Below are 20,947 nucleotides of genomic sequence, written 5' to 3' on the forward strand. Positions count from 1 at the left end.
TTGCATCCAACAAGATTTAAGGGTAGGAGTGGAATTTATTGATGATGAAAATGAAGAAACTCACGGTGAAAGACATTATTGCTTTATAGGAAAAGAAAAAGAGAAGAAATAGTAGGTAGTAAAAGGAGAATAGTAGTTATATTAGGGGACTCGGGATCTGGTGGTATCAAAAGTCTGCATAATCAGAGTCTGCATAATCCATTTATGACTAGATAGATTGTAAAGGAAGCGAGGATTGTATGTCCGGAGAGAAGAGTGTGATGTTCCATCCTCTCTGCCTACCCCTGCGGGGAAATGGCGTGTTGGTAGTAGTAGTAGAGATTACTTGTTCGTACTCATGTCATCATTTATTTATACTTTTTTTTTACATTTCGTTTATCATTTGCAGGGAGTTCAACTAAAACGAAATAGATAGTATGTAAAAGACGGTAGAATTCGAAATTCGAAAATCCTACTCGAGGCGCCGGTACGCCCGGAAGGCGCGTAAAATCAAATGTCAATCTCAAATCTGGGCACAAATGAGCACAACCGGTACACATTTTTTTTATTAAAATATGTATTTGATTTCATTATAATAATATAAATGTTGCGTTGCAGGTATTTCGTGATTAATATGTATTTAATTAATTTTAAACTTAGAAAAAATCAAAGCCACGGCTGCTCACGGCTAAAACATGACATTTATGAAAAGGGTTCAGACATTTAGTAATGTCTCTTATCTTTTTTAGCTCGTCAGCCCCTACATTTACGTCTATTCTATATTTTATTGTCTATTTCTATAGAACTTCTTATTATTATATATTTTCACACCCTTTTTTCATATTATTGTCATTTGAAAAATGGTAACAGTTGCGTTCTCGCAATATTTTTTACGGTTTTTATTTAATCCCCCCATAACCCGTGTATATTATCTTTGATCGAGTTACTGCGTAAGTGTATAATTTACCAGACAGTTTTATTAGTTACTAAAATGGCGGAGAGCGAAGGTTTACCCGAGAAAGAATTAAAATTGGATAAAATATGTCGGACCTGCTTAGAAGAGTCCGAAATTCTAAAATCTATGTTCGAGAGAAACGAGCTATTTGGACATATACACATAAATGTTATAGTAACTTCGTGTACACAACTCAAGGTATATATTTACTTGTCCCCTTTTTTCTTGGAGCAATATCAACGCACTGTCCCAAAGATTTAATAGAATATATTTACTAGCACTGTCCTAACTGCACTGTTTGTGTTGTTACAGTCTACAAATTACATGAAATTCTGCCTAGTTATTTTTATTCACGAACAAGTTTTTGTCATCGATGTTCAAACGTCAAACTATTGCTGTCAAAAACTCGTGGCAATGTGGTTTACTATTATTGTTAGTTCATTCAAGTTTGCTTCACAGTTTTGCATCTTGTACGTTATGATTTTTCTTTTTACATTGTACTTTTTTGAAATATATGCTCTCATTAAATTACCAGGCTTCTCCAAAAAATCTCAACTAATTTTTAAAATATTATTAACACTTTATTTACTAACGAATTTTTGAAAGACCTACCTTAAAAACCAAGCAAATTTGTACTAATAGCATAAAATACAAGCAATTAACAAATACATTAATAATTTTTGTACCAATTCTTTGATTATTATGATTTTTATTATATTAACTACCAAAAGTCGGCTTTTCGCTGCCAACCGTAAACGACCAAACACCGATTAGTCGGTTTTTCTACCCTACGTACTGGAAAAAATACTCACAATTATGTATATCACTATATCGATTTCAAATTAGAACTATTAGTTTAAAAACGATATTCACACCTCATTTTTCTTCCTCCTCCCTTTCAGAATTTTACAGAAATTATTTTTGTAAGTGCCATTAAATAATTGCGCCTTTTTCCTGTGTTTCCCTTTAACCCATGGGTCGGCAACCGGCCGACCCATGGGCCACGGGCCGCATGCGGACCGCGAGGCATCTTGGTGTGGTCCGCAAGATTCTCGCCACAACCGTAGATCTTGGGTTTTTAATTGAATTCACATAAGATAGTGATTTTTGAAAACCCCTTTGCAGTAGATATCAATAATGTACCAAGCGATTTGCAATCAACGTGATAGATTTGCAAAGTGATACCACACATAAAATGGCTTTTTAAGGAAAAAACTAACTTGGTGAATTTCTATGGGAGTTTGCCTTCTGAAAACTATAAGGAGCTAAAAAAGTAAGCACAGGGTAATAATATAAAGGTGGGGAATGACCGGAGCATTTCGTCATAACATCGTTTGCGGCGAGCATCCGACTTTGGATGTAGCACTCGGAACGCTATACTGACCATACAAATGTTCGCATCGTAACATGTTACGTTATGACAAAATGACTCCGGTCAGTCCCCACCATGAGGTGGTGAAAGTATACAGCCACATCATCTTGTTCATCATTCTTCTATGTATGTTTCAATCTTTGTGATGATTGGTTTGCTTCTTTCATGATCTATCCTCTGCTCATCTCTTCAACTCTACAACGCATATCGGAGATAATTTGGTCCATGTAGATTAAGTGGAGTCATCCTCTGTAGTTTGTGCCTTTGCACATACCTTCCGCAATCGTATGAAGCAGGCCTGGGTATCTTATATTTTGGCCTGTCTATTTGGCTTGTTGTGCTACTTTATTTAGTAAGCATCTAGACTCCCCATCCCTGCTTAGTACCTAGTTGTTCCGACCAATGAATTCTCAAGATGCGCCGGTAGCACCACATCTCAAACGCCTCCGGCCGACCCCGTTCTGCCTGCCCAATAGACCATGTTTCGCTTCGATATAACAGCATTCTGTTCTACAATTGTTAAGTTATATAAATGGCTATATAAAAGTTATAAAATGTTTTTTTTTATTCAATTTAGATTGTGGAAGGAGATGGCCTACCAACGCAAATGTGTGATGCATGTATCAACACTCTTGAAATGGTTTTTTTTTTCAAACAGCGTGTCATAGAAGCCGATGCCAAATTGAGAGATTACATTTTTAAAAAGCTTCCAAGGCTGATACCAGCTCCAAATAATTTCATCAATGAAGAGGTGATTACTCAATTTACTTTACCATAAATTTTTTTTTTTTTTTTTTTTATTGATACCTTACAATGTTATAATTAATAAAGATTTTTTTTGTGAAGGAATAACTAACATTTTTGATTGGAAAAATTAACAATTTTCACTCTGAAGATGACCCCTGTAAAGTTTGTCAAACTGTCAGAGAGCAAATATGCTACATAGAATTATACCATAAACACTTTATTTAACACGTTAAACGTCATGGGGGCAGGGGGCGGTGACCTCGCCTGGACCGCAGCGCCATGGGGGGCACCGGTGACCTCAATCAAGAGCTATATTCAAAATGCTTTGACTATGGAACCCATCGTCAAAAAATGAAATAAACTAAATACATCATATTATTAAAATACGTAAATTACAAAAAAATTGTGAATTTCAAAATTAACAAATTATAGTATTGGCGTTTAACGTGTTAATTCCCCAACATTTGTAATTAATTTTCTACCTTGGGATTGGAATTTTTTTGAAATTCATAAATTATTGCACTTTTTCCATGCTTGCAAAAATAACACCGACATGCCCCCTTTTAATGTCAAAGAAAAGTACTCAATGAACCTATAACAAGTGTCATCTGAAGAATGGTATTGAACAATGGTTATCAGACTTTGAGTAGCCACTTGTAAAACCGCTTATGCAGGAAACCACCCTTGTATGAGCTTTCTAATGGAAATTTTACTGCGCAGTTTCAATATGCTACAAGATGGCACAAATAGCTTGTATACTTCAATGGATTTCAATTATTTATAAAACTTTATCATATTATTTTCTAAATTGAGACTTGGATTTATTTAGAATATTTTATTTTTTGTTATTTAATTTGGTTACAATAGTTTTTTTTTTTTAATTTTAATTCACTTTCAGGACATTTCTACTTTTACAATCTTAAAATTAATAACGCGGTTCTCTCCAATCAAGAGACTAAGCTCTTGTGCTTGGAGAGGGACTTACACTTTACTATAGTTATTTTTTTGTGTTTTTACTTTCTTTCTTAGATTAAAGTGTATATAATTCATTTAATTTATTTTTTAGCATTCTAATGTCTTTTTTTTATATCTGTCGGAATATAATTATACAATATGTAAAAGTAGTGATAAAAATATAGTATCTGTGTTTGTGTGTACGTGTGCATGTGTGTGTATGTGCATGCATGTATGTGTGTGAATGTAGAGATGTGAATGGTGCCATTTGAGCCCTTATGTCAGAAAAATAGTAGTATAATTTATTGTGTTATTTACAGGTTATTAATGATGGGAATGAAATTGAGATTAAACATGAATTTTTAAATATTGAATTTGATAATTATCCTGATTTGGATGATAATTATGACAATTTTGTCGACCATTTTGATGATTCAGAAAATAACGAAAGACCACTAAAAGGTAAAATACATATATTTTAAACTTACTAGCTCAATTTCTTGGCAGTTCATAAGGACTGTATTTTTTTCACCAAATTATCACATACACCAAGACTCAATAATACAATAAAAATTTCTCAAGGTGTGTCAGACATATTTCGTAATTACATATTTCTAATATATCGCTCACTCCTTTCAAGAACGTCATAAATCAAAAAATGTGATTTTTCAGGAGAATGTTTTTAAAGTATAAAAATATAATACAATTTATTAAAAATAAATATCAAGCCACTTATTGAACTTTTTACTGTGCTGCAGATCTTTTTAGATTAAACCTGAAGGTTTTTTCTCCATTTGAAAAATAATTAGTTTATTTTAAAAAAATAATTAAACAATACCTTTTCTTCAAAATGCAAAAACAACACTTTCTGCCCTGTAGCGGGTAAATATTAAGTTAAAAATATGCCTCTTTTGCTGGGATATAGTACATTTTTTGGGCATTCCGAAAACATGCATAGCTAAAAATTGACAATTTATGACGTTCTTGAAAGGAGTGAGCGATATGTTTAAAATTTTGTGTAGAAATATAATTTATTTGATGATTTATATCAGTTTTTCTCAATGTGGGTGATAACGCCCCCTTTTGGGCGTTCTAGAAGACTTTTACAGGTCATAAGAAGCCCAAAGAGACAGATAGAAGTGCTAAAAAGTAAGACATATATTTTTCCTTTTCCTTCCCTCTTTCTTTGATGGGACATTCTGACAATTTTATTTGCCCCTTTGATGAGAAATTTTGATAGGGGGGCGCCAGACTAAAAAAGTTTGGGATCCTGTGATGTAAATGAAGGAGCTCTAGGCAAAGGACATTACTGCTATATAGGAAGGGAAATAGAGAAGAAATAGTATGTAGAAAAAGGATAGCAGTTATACTAGAGATATCAGTTATACTAAAGAATTCATAGTCACTTACCTTTACCCATACTATTTATTTATTCATACATTTTTTTCACATTTCACTTCTCATTATTTCATATTGCATTCTTTCATTTACGCAAACTAAAAATCCCATATAGGTATAACCCGTGCGTGGATATACAATATACACTTTGCTATAAAGATAATTGTAATGATTTTTATACCCGAAAAATAGGTGGAAAATTGTCTTCTTCTTCTTCTATCCATGTTCGCTCCCTAGGTGGAGCATATGGCCAACACGAGTCGTCTCCAAGTCACTCTGTCACGCGCCATCTCCTTGGCTTCCTCCCAGGTCAGTCCGGCGTCTCGAAGTTCCGCTGAGTATAGTCGGTAAATTGTATATAAACATAAATAGATGTTCCAATGGTGAAATAAGATAATGCAAAGCTGAGCACACCAACCTGACATCAGAGTAGAATCCTCAATATATGAGCTCAAAGATTCCTTGATATTCAAATGAGAAATGGTGCAATAAGGAAACAATGCAAGACAAAAAAATGAGAAGCAATATCAATAAAATGAAGAAAGGGGTGTTGAGATTGTTTGGATGTCAATCGAAAGAGTGAAGAAAGAACAGCAAGACAAATTTATGAGACGAATAAAGTTAAACATAAAAGCAAAGGAAGACCTAGGAAAATTTAGAATGGTAAAAGAAAGTACTTCAAATACTTGAAAGTTCAGAGGTCACGAGTATGAATAATTGGCGGGTGTGTATGAGGAGATGCATATGCATGCGTGAAAAAGGCGTAGACAGAGTGATGTGGTCTTCTATTCTCTCTACCTGGCCCTTTGGAGAAGCGCATGTTCGTATTCAGGTATTTAATGCATTAAATTAATTATTAGTAATTTTACAGATTCAGAATTGGATTCCGATTATGAACCTCAGGAGAATGTTTTAACTGAGGAAACAATACAAGAAATTATAAATAATTCTACTGATTTGCAATTGGATACAGATGATGAATCTCAGGGAAATTTTTCAACTGAGGAGATGACACCAGATACACTACAAGAAATTATTAATAATTCTACAGATTTGCAATTAGATACAGATAATGAATATCAGGGAAATTTTTCAACTGAGGAGATGACACCAGATACACTACAAGAAATTATTAATAATTCTACAGATTTGCAATTAGATACAGATAATGAATATCAGGGAAATTTTTCAACTGAGGAGATGACACCAGATACACTACAAGAAATTATTAATAATTCTACAGATTTGCAATTAGATACAGATAATGAATATCAGGGAAATTTTTCAACTGAGGAGATGACACCAGATACACTACAAGAAATTATTAATAATTCTACAGATTTGCAATTAGATACAGATAATGAATATCAGGGAAATTTTTCAACTGAGGAGATGACACCAGATACACTACAAGAAATTATTAATAATTCTACAGATTTGCAATTAGATACAGATAATGAATATCAGGGAAATTTTTCAACTGAGGAGATGACACCAGATACACTACAAGAAATTATTAATAATTCTACAGATTTGCAATTAGATACAGATAATGAATATCAGGGAAATTTTTCAACTGAGGAGATGACACCAGATACACTACAAGAAATTATTAATAATTCTACAGATTTGCAATTAGATACAGATAATGAATATCAGGGAAATTTTTCAACTGAGGAGATGACACCAGATACACTACAAGAAATTATTAATAATTCTACAGATTTGCAATCAGATACAGATAATGAATCTCAGGGAAATTTTTCAACTGAGGAGACGACACCAGAGATAATACAAGAAATTATTAATAATTCTACAGATTTGGAATTGAATACAGATAATGAATCTCAGGGGAATGTTTTAACTGAGGAGACAACACCAGAGACAATACAAGAAATTATTAATAATTCTACAGATTTGCAATTGGATACAGATAATGAACCCCAGGGAAATATTTTAACTGAGGAGACGATACCAGAGACAATACAAGAAATTATTAATAATTCTACAGATTTGCAATTGGATACAGATAATGAATCTCAGGGAAATATTTCAACTGAGGAGACGATACCAGAGACAATACAAGAAATTTTTAGTAATTCTACAGATTTGGAATTGGATACAGATAATGAATCTCAGGGGAATGTTTTAACTGAGAAGACGACACCAGAGACAATACAAAAAATTGTTAGTAATTTTATAGATTTGGAATTGGATACAGATAATGAATCTCAGGGTAATGTTTTAACTGAGGAAACAACACCAGAGACAATACGAGAAATTAATATTTGCTGTGATTATTGTAAAGAAACATTCCAAGATGCTATTAGTTTAGAAAGTCATAAAAATAAACACCATACAGGTATGTTCCTTACTTTCTGATCTTTAAACAAAAAGTATGGGTGTCTTGCGAGAAACCTACCCGGACCCAAAAGGGGGATTTTAAATGCCCCTAAAATAATGTTTCGCTCGATACTTAATCCAATTGCCTAACGGTCCGTTATATTGTGTGCTTTTTATGTTTATCTAAGATATTTTATTTCTTTCTCCGTCTTACTCCTCATTACTGAGGGTTGTGACCCTTGTTGAAGCAATTATTCTTGTCCAGTTTTCCTTTGACTGCGCTGCGCATAGTGCTCCAACCACCGTGGTGCTTACTGCTGTCTTAACATGATCGGTCCATCGTGTGGGGATCTTCCTCTCCCTCTCTTCCCTTCCAGATTACCATTCACAACCAGTCGTTCCAGGATATCCTCATTACCGCGGGCAATGTGTTCTAAGAACTGGAAAATCCGTCGTGTACAGACACTAGCCAGAGTCAGGCCATCCAATTGTAACTCCTGACAAATGGGCTCGTTAATATGTCTAGCTGTCCATGGGATTCGGAGCATGCACATTTTATTTATCTCACTCTTAACTACTGCCCCATAACTATGTGAAAGCGAGACAGCAATCATGAACTGCATTCTTGCGATCATTCACGCCACAATCGCGCAGTCAGTCTGTGAACATGCCACTGATTGCTCCTCGTTATTATTATTACATACAATATTTCTATGAATACCGCTGGGGTCTTCAAATACCCCCCTTGGGAGCATTTGTACCTTTTAGATACTTTAGGCAAAGAAGGTTAACTATTCGCTCATTCAATACAACAGTTGAACTAGACTTTTTTAGAACTTTGACTGATGAGTTTTATTGAAGATTTTATTGGGAAATAGGACAGGGTTTTTTATTTCAAATATATGATACTAAGATATTTTTGAAACAAACAAAATAATACCGATATTGGGCGATTGAGTCCACTACAGTCCATACACGTAAAGCTCATAAAATAATACGGTAAAATCAGTTTGAGCTATTTCTTCACCAGGGTTAAGTTAATTGCGAGGTTGACTCGCGGTTAATCATGGGACCATAACTAAATCATCTTTTTTCATTGCAGGTTATATTCAATGCGACGTATGCTACAGAGCATTCACAACCGCCTCTAACCTAGACCGGCATAAAACTGAATCGCATTCAAAAGTTATTGTCGAGAAGAAATCCGAACAATTCTTTTCGTGTCAATTCTGTAATTATATTTTTAGTCAGAATAAGCACCTGATCAGCCATCTCACTTGGGCGCACAGGGACAAGTTTGGCTTCAGAGGGAGAGGACTGCCATCCGAAATGACCAAAATGACGCAAATCAATGAAACAGTTGACACTGTAAGACTTTAATAAATCTTCATATTTAATAATAAGATAAATAAATCCCCATAACTGCACAAGACCAGCAATAACATTAATACTTCCGTTGACCAGCAATTACAACTCAAATCTATCTCACATTAAATAGCCCCTTCAATGGGACTTAATAATAAAAAGTAAACATTTAATTTTTACAAAATAAAACCACAATTTTGTTTTTAACCTCTTATTTATTGGTATGTAATTTTCTCCAACCGATTTTGACAAGGACCTTTTTATCATCAGGGTTAAATATGTACGTATTTAACCCTGATAATGACATGGTTCTTGTTGAAACCTGTTGGAGAAAAGTTCCAACAAAAAAGTGGTTAAAAACATTCTACTTTTATTTTATAAAGTTTATAAAATGTACCACAAAGTATATCTGCAAAAAACATTCAAGAAAAACATTGACTTAGTGACCTATCACCAAGACCAAGAGATAGCGAAACGTTATATTAGAAACATATTTTATAAAAACGTATACTATGTCCCACAATCAACAATTTATAATAAAATGGCTCTTGGCTAAACGATGTACACCAAAAACACACTACCGTAGAACGGGGCTACTTAAACTTTGATGTATTACTTTAGCCCAGTACAAAAAATATACTTAGATCGTGGTATCGATAGAAGTATCGTGACAATAAGTGTCATCTGTCAGGGAAACAATGAATCATGTTGATATGTTCATTATTGTAGACCAAAAACAGATTTGAATCTTTTTTTGTACTGGGCTCAAGTAACACATACAAGGTACATGAAAACCGTCAGAACCACAAGATCAAAAAGACAGAAATACATCAAACATATATCACATTTCGTCTTATTTATAGGAGTATATCGCTACAAAGCTCTATAATCTACTCCCATTATCCATAAATTCATTAAATAATGGAACTTTTTATAAAAGAACCATTATTTATTAGATAATGGAGGTGAGTAGATACAAAATAGATTGTGTTATGAGGCCTTATTATGTATGATTGCATAAACAAATAATAAAAATGAAAAAATGTTAATTAAGTATTGTAAAATGTGCCCTCTGTTTAGCAGGGAGGAAACATTTAAAATTATAATTATATTTTTGTTGAAATAAAAGAAAATATAAACAATTCTTAGCTAGGCTAGAGTGACATAGGTGTCATTGAATCCACAAAATCCAGAATGGTTGTAATCCTATTTCATTATTCGAAATAATGGAATTTTAATAATCTTATTGAATTTTGTTGCTTCCATAGTGTAGTACATATTTTGACTACCACGTAACAACACTCGGGTTCGCATCATTGGGTCACTAATTTAAGTGTTTTTCTTCTTAGGATGTGGTTATAAATACCGAAGTCCTCACAGATAACATCGTACCGGATATATTAATTGAAGATTTCGAAAATGGCAAAGTAGAAAGATACGCAGTTACACCAAGAATGGGAACAGCGGTCACGGGGAATGATTCTATCAGTGGACTGGATAAAGAAGACGGTGAATCGGAAGGAAAATTGGTGTGTACTTATTTTACTGTAATAAAAAATAATTTATCAATAGCAAAAATTAAAGATCAACGAAATCATTGTAATATGGTATTCCGTCCTCTTCTCACGGTGGTTGTAGTAGTAACAATAAGTGATGCGCTGGATTTTCTGCACATTTTAACTTAATATTTTTCACCCAAAGTATTAAAAAGTTATGCATGCTCCAATAGGGGGGTATTTGAAAGACCCCAGTCTTGTTCATAGAAAATTGTTTGCAAAATTAATACTTCACGTGCTTGCTATGCGTAGCATGTTCACAGATCGACTATGCGAATTGTGGCATGAATGATCACAAGAATTCAGTTCATAATTGCTGTCTCGCTTCCACACAGTTGTGGCGCACAGTAGTTAGAGTGAAATGAATCAAATTTCATGGGTAAACATAAGTAATACACGGTGATATTATAGTCCAGTGCTCTGCAACCTTTTCTCACCTACGACACACAAAAATTCTTCCTAGTATTTCGCGGCACACCAAAAGCTAAAGTATATAGACCAATGAAAAATGATTTTATTGTGTTAATTATAATCCGCCTCCGTAGTGTAATGGTCAGCATGCTCAGCTAACGTTCTGGAGGTCCCGGGTTCGATTTCCAGGGGGGGAGGGTTAAATAAATATAAATGATTTTTTCAGTCTAATATTTATTCAATACTACCCTGGCCTGGTACCCGAAGCGGAGGGCTAATCACCTTTCCTTCGTGTGTTAACCATCAAGATAACACTCCATTTATATGATGAAATATATTTTTTAAAAAAGATCAGGGTACTTGAATGATTATGAAGTTATGAAGTTATAGTTATGAAGTTAGTGAAACATTATTTTAGAGGGATTTTAAACACCCCTCTTAGAACCGGGTTTATGTTTATTATCCTTCAATAAATTGCAGGTTTTCTCCAACAGCAAAAAACTTTGGAAGCATAAACCTATGCGGTGTGAAAACACGAAACCATTGCGATGTGGTGCATGTGGACTTGAATTTATACATAAAATGACTCTCAACAAACATTTCTTGAAACACCACAAAGAGGAAACCGCATCTCTCAATTTCGTGACCACTAATTCTCTTTTGACAGAAGAAGTCTTCGCGTGTTTGCATTGCAACAAGGGATTTTACAAGCAAGTATTTTTGTTAAAATTGTCAAGCGTAATGTAATAAATTTGGCCGATTTATATAGCCCCGTTTTTGTGGAAAATCACCTTAGCACACTTAGGACGGGAAAGGTATTTTACCCGTTCGGTCGATTGATGCTTAAGGACGGGAAGGGTATTTTTACCTTCTGTGCCGGCCTCATCTTAAAATAGGAAAAGAAGGAATTATTTAATGTTTTTATATTAATATTATGTACCAATCTCTTTGTTAACATCTTTACTATATTTTCATAATTATCAAATCCCGTCGCCAGCAGTCTACAGGCGTAAAAATCACCCGTCCGAAATGTGTTAACAAATAATAAATTTGGCCAATTTGTGTAGCGCTGTTTTTGTGAAAAATCGCCTTAAAGGCGCCTTTAAAATTGCAATATATGTTTTTACAATTAGATATTTACGCAATGCAGTCAATATCTAGAGCCTGGTTGAAAGCCCGCTTGGTTCTCTCTGAGGACTCGCATTATTGGTTTTTGGATTCTTGCCAGTATTATTTGTGCTAGAGTTATTCCAGGAACGCTTAAAAGAGTAATGCCACGGTAGTTATCACACAACAGCGGATCACCCTTTTTGTGGAGGGCTATAACTTCCCCGTTTACCCAGTCCTTCGGGCCCCTTTCCTCTTCCCATACCTTTGAAAGTAGGTGATACAGGGGGTCGAGGAGAGCGTCCATGCCACTCTTGACGTATTCTGGATGTATTTTGTCGACACCAGTCCAGGGTGATAATTAATAAATATGAGAGTGGAAATCGGACATATTTATTTTAACCCCCCTGGGAATCGAACCCAGGACCTCCAGCACGGTAGCGAAACGTGCTGACCACTGCGCTTTGGTGGTGTTGTTTTATTTATTGATAAATTGGTTATTTTTTCAGAAAGGAGAACCTAAAAAAACATTCCAAAGAACACGCAACTGATGAGAAGAGGTTTGTGTGCCCAATCTGCCAAAAAAAGTTTAAACGAAAATATAATTTGAGGTGCGTTTTTTTTACATATGTATTTTCGCATAATTTGAGGGTATTGTTAATAAATAATATGTACAACTAGTATCAGCTCGTACGGGTATGAGTGTTGACACACTTTGGACGGGAAAGGCATTTCTACCCGTTCGGTCGATTGATGTTTAAGGATAGGTAGGGTATTTTCCGAGTTTCTCCAGGTTTTGCTAGGCTACAATAGTTTAGAGACTAGAAGGAATGTGTATTTGATTCCACATTTTTATCGATTGTTGCGCGGTATGATCGATAATCCTGAAATTATTCGGAACATTGGTCTGTATGTTCCCGATAGTTACCTAAGACAGCGTCGGCATAGATTGTTTCACATTCCTATATACAGGACCAACCTGCTGATGGTTATGCCTGTAGGAAGAGCTACCGCTTTGTTGAACAATATCTCATTGGATATTGATCTGTTCCATGTGTCTGAAGGAGTTTTCCGAAGTGGGATTCTTCTACACCTTTACCAATAGTTCTTGCATATTTTCGATTTTAATGTATACGCTTTAAATTTTTTAGTTTGTAATGTATATTTTAATTGAAAATAAATAAATTGAAATTGAAATTGAAATTGAATTGAAATTCAATTTTTATATTGAAAGTCAGAAAAGAAGGAATTACATATTTAATGTTTTTATATGAATATTATGTACCAATCTCTTTCTTAAGGTCTTAACTTATATGTACATAATTATCAAATCCCGTCGCCAGCAGTCCGCAGGTATAAAAAACACCCGTCCAAAATGTGATAATAAATAATATGTCCATCTAGTACCAGGTAGTTCGGGTATGAGATTAAATATGCCTCGACCTTGGCTGCTTTGGCCTTTTTCCTCTCGACACCTATAATTACTGCTCCATTTCCTTTCCCATATAGTAGTAATGTCCTCCACCCAGAGTTCCTTCGCTCACATCTACATCCTGCTAAGCATATACCACTTCTTTATTAAAAAATCAGGAATGCAGGGCTAATCACCCTGGCTTTGTGTAATAAATAATCAAGTTAACACTGCATCAATGTCATGCGGTCCCCTACGCACCACTCAAATAAAGAATGATAATGATAAAATTAAGGAAGGTGTGTTGAGATAGATTGGGCATGTGGAACGTATGAGTGAGGAAAGAACGGTAAAACAAATGTATGAGGCGAAGGAAGTTGGAAAAAGAAGCAGAGGAAGACCGAGAAAAACTTGGCACAATCAGGTATGTCAAATATTTGAAAGCGGCTGGGTCAGGAGTCGAAATAATCGGCAGGTATGTATCAGGAGATGCATGAATGTGGAAGAGGTGAAAAATGTTTGCAAAGACAGGGTGGTATGGCGGTATGTTCTCTCTGCCTACCCCTGCGAAGAAATAGCGTGATGGTTAGTTAGTTAGTCATGAATATAAAATTTAAGTATTAATTTAAAATCAAACACAGATTTTTTGAGTCTACTAAGTTGTTGTCTCCCATAAATTATTGCTGCACATGTTGAAACTGTCACTTAAAAGTGTATAGCTATATAAGGACCGTAGTCCATTTGATCTTCACATTCGTTTGATAATGCCCTAACAAGGCGAAACAATTGTCACAATATTAATTTTTTATGTGTTTTTGTTAGTACAATACAAGTAGACTCAAAAAATCTGTGTTTGATTTAAAATTAATACATTAATTAAAATGGAGTTCTACAAATTGAACGCCAAATCAATAAATAAAAAAATAAAAAATAATGAATATAAAACGTTGAATTAGTATCAACTCCTTCAGGCAGTATTGTCCTCAGACTTAATTTAAATGAACATAACTTGTTTTTAGAATACACAGTCGGATTCATGAACGGGATAATGAACTATTGGATCTCAGGAGTAAACAACAGTTCCTGTGCAATTATTGTGGGAAATCTTTCAATTACTCCTCAAACCTGGTAGTCCACATGCGCCTGCATACCGGAGAGAAACCCTACATATGCGATATCTGCGAAAAAGGTACCTCTCTAAGTATACCTTAGGTAAAGTCAACTAAGCCTGTCCGCCTCCATAGTGTAATGGTCAGCACGCTCGGCTACCGTTCTGGAGGTCCCGGGTTCGATTTCCAGGGGGGGTGTCAAATAAATATAAGTGATTTTTTTCACTCTAATATTTATTCACTATTATTATTGACTGGTACCTGAAAAGGAGGGCTGATCACCTTTCCTTCATATGTTAACGATCAATATAGCACTGCGTTTATATGATGCAGTCCCCTATGCCCTATTGGGGTGCGGATAAGGGTTTGAAGAAGAGAAAGTAAACTAAGGAATATATCCTTAAAAAGTTTACTCTCTAAGTACAGTAAACCCCCCTATAACATTGAGACAGGTACCGCGTTATCGGAGGGAATGTTACAAAAAGTTGATGTTTTAAATTATATTTTTACATTTTAACCAGTAGAAATGACTGAAATGAGTCATTATTAAGTTAAAATACTATCTATAAACATTTACCCCCAATAAAATTCCCTGCGATAACGTGGTACAACATTATAGGGGGGTTTATTGTAATACTAGGGTAAAGTAAACTAAGGAATATATCCTTAAAAGGGTATAAATAATAATAATAAATTTGGATAACTTATATAGCGCCATTTTCGTAAAATAATACCTCAAGGGCGCTATACTCTATCTAGGGGGTATCCTCTATTTATTAGATTTGTTAACTTGATAACTCTGGTTTCGGAATAACCATTCCATAGAATAGTTATACCAAAACCAGCAGTCGTGAAGTAGAGTTTTCAAGTGGACACTGAATTTTTTTTTATATAATAGAAGATCACATATTTCTGAATTGTCTTGTTTCAGCGTTCTCTAGCTCCAACAATTTGGTTCGTCACATGCGCTTTCACATTGGAGACAGGCCATACAAGTGCATGCTCTGCACCCGAGACTTCATCCAGCGCCACGACTTGGTAGTTCATATGCGTCGCCATACGGGAGAAAAGCACTATGTGTGCGGAATGTGCGGAGAAGGATTCACTCAGGTAATCTATGTAGATTATCTGAACCTATGCCGAATTTAATAACACCATATTAAAATTGTAATAACATTGTTGTGGGGTGGTTTTTTCATCAACCCCGACCCTAATTATACTCAGACAGCCTGCTGCCTGACCCTCAATATACTAATCACAAGTAACCGCAAACCCAATTCCCATCTGTACAATGTTTTTTGGTATCTCTCACACTCTACCAAAAGTAAACAAATAGAACGCTTATAAGTGTCTCCCGCACTCTACCAGCAATATGTAAAAGATGCTTTTAAGCGTTTCCCGCAAACAATGTGTTAATATTTACTGATGAACCCAGTGACCGCAAACATAAATATTTTTGTGCTTGATTAGATATTTTTTACTTTATGAACAGTATTATTAGAGTTGTTTTTACAATGTGGATACATTTTCAATTACAGCATTTATTTCTAGGCCTGCAAGGTATCACTATAACACCAGTGCATGGGCATAAAACTCACTCCTTGAGTCTAAATGAATATGATATATTTGTACAATAGAAATAGTTATACGTTGTATACTTATTAACTTCAAGGGATGCGGAGTTTCATATATGGACGGAACCCTCCTAATTAAAAATACAGTTAAATCATGTACCGCTCACTCCTTTCAACAACGTCATACATTTATCAAAAATTGCAAATTTTCAGTCGTGTATATTTTCGGAATGCTCAGAAAATGTACTATATCCCAGCAAAAGCGGCATATTTTTAACTTAATATTTACCCGCTACAGGGCAGAAAGTGTTGTTTTGCATTTCGAAGAAATTTTCATTTCAATTTTAAAACATTTTATTATATTCTTAAACTTTAAAAACCATCTCCTGAAAAATCAATTTTTTTGATATATGATGTTGTTGAAAGGAGTAAGCGGAATGGAAACAAGTTTTGTTTATTCATTACATGAGTCTCTTCTTTTATAGAGGAAAAACCTTGAAGCTCACCGCCAGGAACAGAACCACTATGAACAGGATGACCAACTTAAATGTAACAAATCAGACAGGATAGCCCCCGAGTCCGACAAGCTGAAGCCGAGGTAAACATATTATTTATTTATAGGTAACTAATTTTTTTCTGGGGTGGTCACATTTTTTATGTTGTCAGAGACAACTGGACAATTTTTGGAACCCGTTGATTGCAGACCGCCCGTAGATATAGATTGTACTGCGACTGCATTTATGTAACAATTAAATTGTAAGAGTGGAAAGCTGCAAAACATAAAATTACTGTAAATTGTGAACCACCCTTGAGGTAATTTTTTACGAAAACGGTGCTATATTAAACTAGCCATATTTATTATTATTATTAACTTTGTTCCAACTTACCAGGAAGATATAATTAAGCTGTAGCCTAGTAAACGAGTGTCAAGATAATGTGGGCTTAATTTCAAACCGATATGTAATAAAAAATGGTCAACCTTTGAATGCAGTGATTGAAAATGGGCAAAAATGACCTTTGAATGCAGTGAATTACGTTGGACTTGTATAAGACCACTTGAGGGTTTTATGTTTGTAGAATTTTAGTTTGGTTAGTGAGTTATTTTTTATTTATAGTACACCTTTACAAATTATTTTATATACTAGTTTATTAGGGTAGGATAATAAAGTAAAGATTTCAGTAGGAAATGGAATGTTAATGCTGGATAAAGAGGCCATTGTAAAGTTGTGCAGATATTTTTATTATTTGGATAAAATTAATTATTAGGATAACTTAATTTGAATGGCGCTTTATATATTATTTGGATAATTTATAAAGCTTTGTTTTCTTACAAAAATATATATATATACACTAAGACCTCACTTTGCGTCATAGAAATTACCTTTTAGAAAATTTAAAAATGATTCTCTGAAGCAAAATTAAAATAAAACAACGACGCACAGCGAAAATGAGTCTTAATTCAGTAACGACGCAACTTTGAAAAAACACAAAGTGAAACGACACAAAGCAAGGTCTGAGTGTACTATGTCTTAATTGTTGTTTTTCTGCCTATCCAGGTTTTTCTGATACATTTCCCTGGGTTCCGGAATAACAGAGAAGTGATCGACTGGATCAAGAGTTCAAATATGTGATTTTAGTTATAATTATTTATGATGTCAAATTTTGATATTTTTTTGTGTTCAAATGCATGGGAGTTGAAAGCGTGGTAGCCTAACAAGACGACCACTACACTGTACATTAAATAAAAATAACATTTGTATAAAGTGTAAATTTTTTATCATTAAGTATAAAACTTAATAAAATTTGTATAAATTATACAAGTGCATATGTGTTATTTATTTAATATTACCCTGGATTGGTCCCTGAAGCGCAGGAGTGATCACCTTGCCTTCATGTAAGTTACGATCAAGATAACAATATGATGCAGTGCCCTATGCATAATCGGGTGCGATAAGGGTTAGAAGAAGAAGACTATATGTAATTTGAATTACTCATCTCAGGAGACACTTTCCATTCCTTATATTTTTTACATCTCAACATAGATGAAGAGAAATGTCTGAAGTCTGGGAATTTACAGGGCTTACGACTGTCATAGGCTGGTTAAGTGATCACTTTACACACATGTAACATTCACCAATTCTAACCATGTTTGACAACCACACTTCTCAAATTTTTGGAACTTCTACATAGAAACTGATATATTCATATTATTTTTTGACATCTCATCAAATATGAAGAAGAATATGGAAGTCTGGGCATTTACGGGGCTGACGACTGTTATAGGCTGGTTTAAGTGATCACTTTACACACTTGTAACATTCACCAATTATACTCATTATTGACAACCACACCACTCAAATTCTTGGAAGTTCTATATATATATATATATATATATATATATATATATATATATATATATATATATATATGAACCAATTTCGAAACATTGTTCTTGAATCAATAGAACTTCACTAGAGACATCTATTGGTGAAATGAAAAAAAGCTTTTTATTGAGCAGAAACTCTTTTTATTAGTTTGTGAGGTCCTAATCCTGGATTATAATCACACACATGAGAAACGCCAGAAAATATCATTTTCATTTTTATTATTTAAGCTTATAATTTGACCAGATAATTTATTCAGCCCTGTAAATGCCCAGACTTCCATATTCTTCTTCATCTTTGATGAGATGTCGAAAAATAATATGAAAATAACTCCTGTAATTGGAGATAATCCAGATTTTGTGAACAAGTATTTGGACACACTCAAAATGGTATAAACTGATATATTGATCAATCTCTTGATATGGTATATGTGATTTCACAACAGCCATCTTTGTTGCAATGAGGAAACCGTTTATTAAGCAGAGACTCTTTTTATTCCTCGTTGTAACACAGCATTCTTTAGTAAATTCTTCACCACAACCCTACTGAAGTCTTTAATAAACGCCCATGTTCCTTGGAACCTTCATCATCCATCAAACTACCCTTAACCCTTTCCCCATCAATTATTTTCCTGATCCCACTCCCTATATCTGTCTTACTCTTTCATGTTGGCCACCAATCCAAACAGTTCATACTAGCCTGTTTTCGATTTGTTGGAAAATATTGGACCATGTTACTTCATTTATTTGTGCAAATTAAACTTATGTTTTTAACTCTATTATTATTTTTAAATATTTATTTATTATTGTTTGAATTTATTATAAATAATATTAAATTTTGGCGGCCTCCGTAGTGTAATGGTTAGCGCATTTAACTACCATGTAGAGGCCCCGGGTTCAATTCCCAGGGGGGTCAAAATAAATATTATTGATTTTTTCACTATAACATTTATTTAATATTACCCTAGACTTGTGCCAGGATTGATCACCTTCCCTTCATGTAAATGACGATCAAGATAAAACTGCGACAATGTTGCAGTGCCCTATGTACCATTGGGTGGGGATAATTGAATCGAATATGTATATGAGTATATTTAACAAATTTTATTTATTGTAATCGAACTAACCTTGTTTTCTAAGATACAAATACAGAGCACAAAAATATACGCGGGTATTGTATTACCAAGTGCCTTAAACATTGTTGGGCTATGTTTAAAATTAATCCTTTCTGGACACTTCAACCAGTGAAGTTCTCTTTGGTTCTGAGAAATGTGGGAATATATTGGTACCTGCTCTCATTATGAGTCAAGACACAGCATTGAAGACTTTCTGGACACTTCCACCAGTGAAGTTCTCTTAGGTGCTGAGAAATGTGAGAATATATTGGTACCTACTCTCATGATGAGTCAAGACACAGCATTGAAGGCTTTCTGGACACTTCCACCAGTGAAGTTCTCTTTGTTTCTGAGAAATGTGGGAATATATTGGTACCTACTTTCATTATGAGTCAAGACACAGACACACATTAAAGACTTTCTGGACACTTCCACCAGTGAAGTTCTCTTAGGTGCTGAGAAATGTGGGAATATATTGGTACCTACTATCATGATGAGTCAAGACACAGCATTGAAGGCTTTCTGGACACTTCCACCAGTGAAGTTCTCTTAGGTGCTGAGAAATGTGGGAATATATTGGTACCTACTATCATGATGAGTCAAGACACAGCATTGAAGGCTTTCTGGACACTTCCACCAGTGAAGTTCTCTTAGGTGCTGAGAAATGTGGGAATATATTGGTACCTACTATCATGATGAGTCAAGACACAGCATTGAAGGCTTTCTGGACACTTCCACCAGTGAAGTTCTCTTAGGTGCTGAGAAATGTGGGAATATATTGGTACCTACTATCATGATGAGTCAAGACACAGCATTGAAGGCTTTCTGGACACTTTCACCAGTGAAGTTCTCTTAGGTGCTGAGAAATGTGGGACTATATTGGTACCTACTCTCATTATGAGTCAAGAAACAGCAATAAAGACATTCTGGGCGTTTCAACCACTGAAGTTCTCTTAGGTGCTGAGAAATGTGGGAATATATTGGCACTCCCATCATGAATTGAGGCACAGCATTGAAGACCAACGGTCTAAGTCAATCATGGTTTCTTCCTCGCTTTGCAGCCTCGCAATCCAGATTTCTGAAGACGTCTTTTCACGGTGAGTGTCAATTTTTACGTTGCATTCACTTTCCGGCTCAGCAGTTTTTATAAGAACCAGATTTAAAAAAT

General features: G+C 34.6%; 1 protein-coding gene across 1 annotated transcript; it reads left to right on the forward strand.

The window, feature by feature from the left end:
* The first annotated feature begins 827 nt into the window (after window positions 1–827).
* On the forward strand, window positions 828–18,109 carry LOC148310135 (uncharacterized). Its single transcript, XM_088258974.1, has 13 exons — window positions 828–1,132; window positions 2,884–3,057; window positions 4,328–4,469; window positions 5,643–5,714; window positions 6,277–7,767; window positions 8,851–9,116; window positions 10,463–10,642; window positions 11,561–11,790; window positions 12,697–12,798; window positions 14,618–14,787; window positions 15,639–15,817; window positions 16,767–16,879; window positions 17,838–18,109. Exons 1-13 carry the CDS (start codon window positions 971–973, stop codon window positions 17,845–17,847), a joined length of 3,291 nt encoding a protein of 1,096 aa, XP_088115100.1. The 5' UTR covers window positions 828–970; the 3' UTR covers window positions 17,848–18,109.
* Window positions 18,110–20,947: the final 2,838 nt, after the last annotated feature.

This window comes from Brachycentrus maculatus, unplaced genomic scaffold, assembly GCF_059751285.1.
Source record: "Brachycentrus maculatus isolate JH-2025_06_01 unplaced genomic scaffold, ASM5975128v1 h1tg000105l, whole genome shotgun sequence".
Lineage (NCBI taxonomy): Eukaryota > Metazoa > Arthropoda > Insecta > Trichoptera > Brachycentridae > Brachycentrus > Brachycentrus maculatus.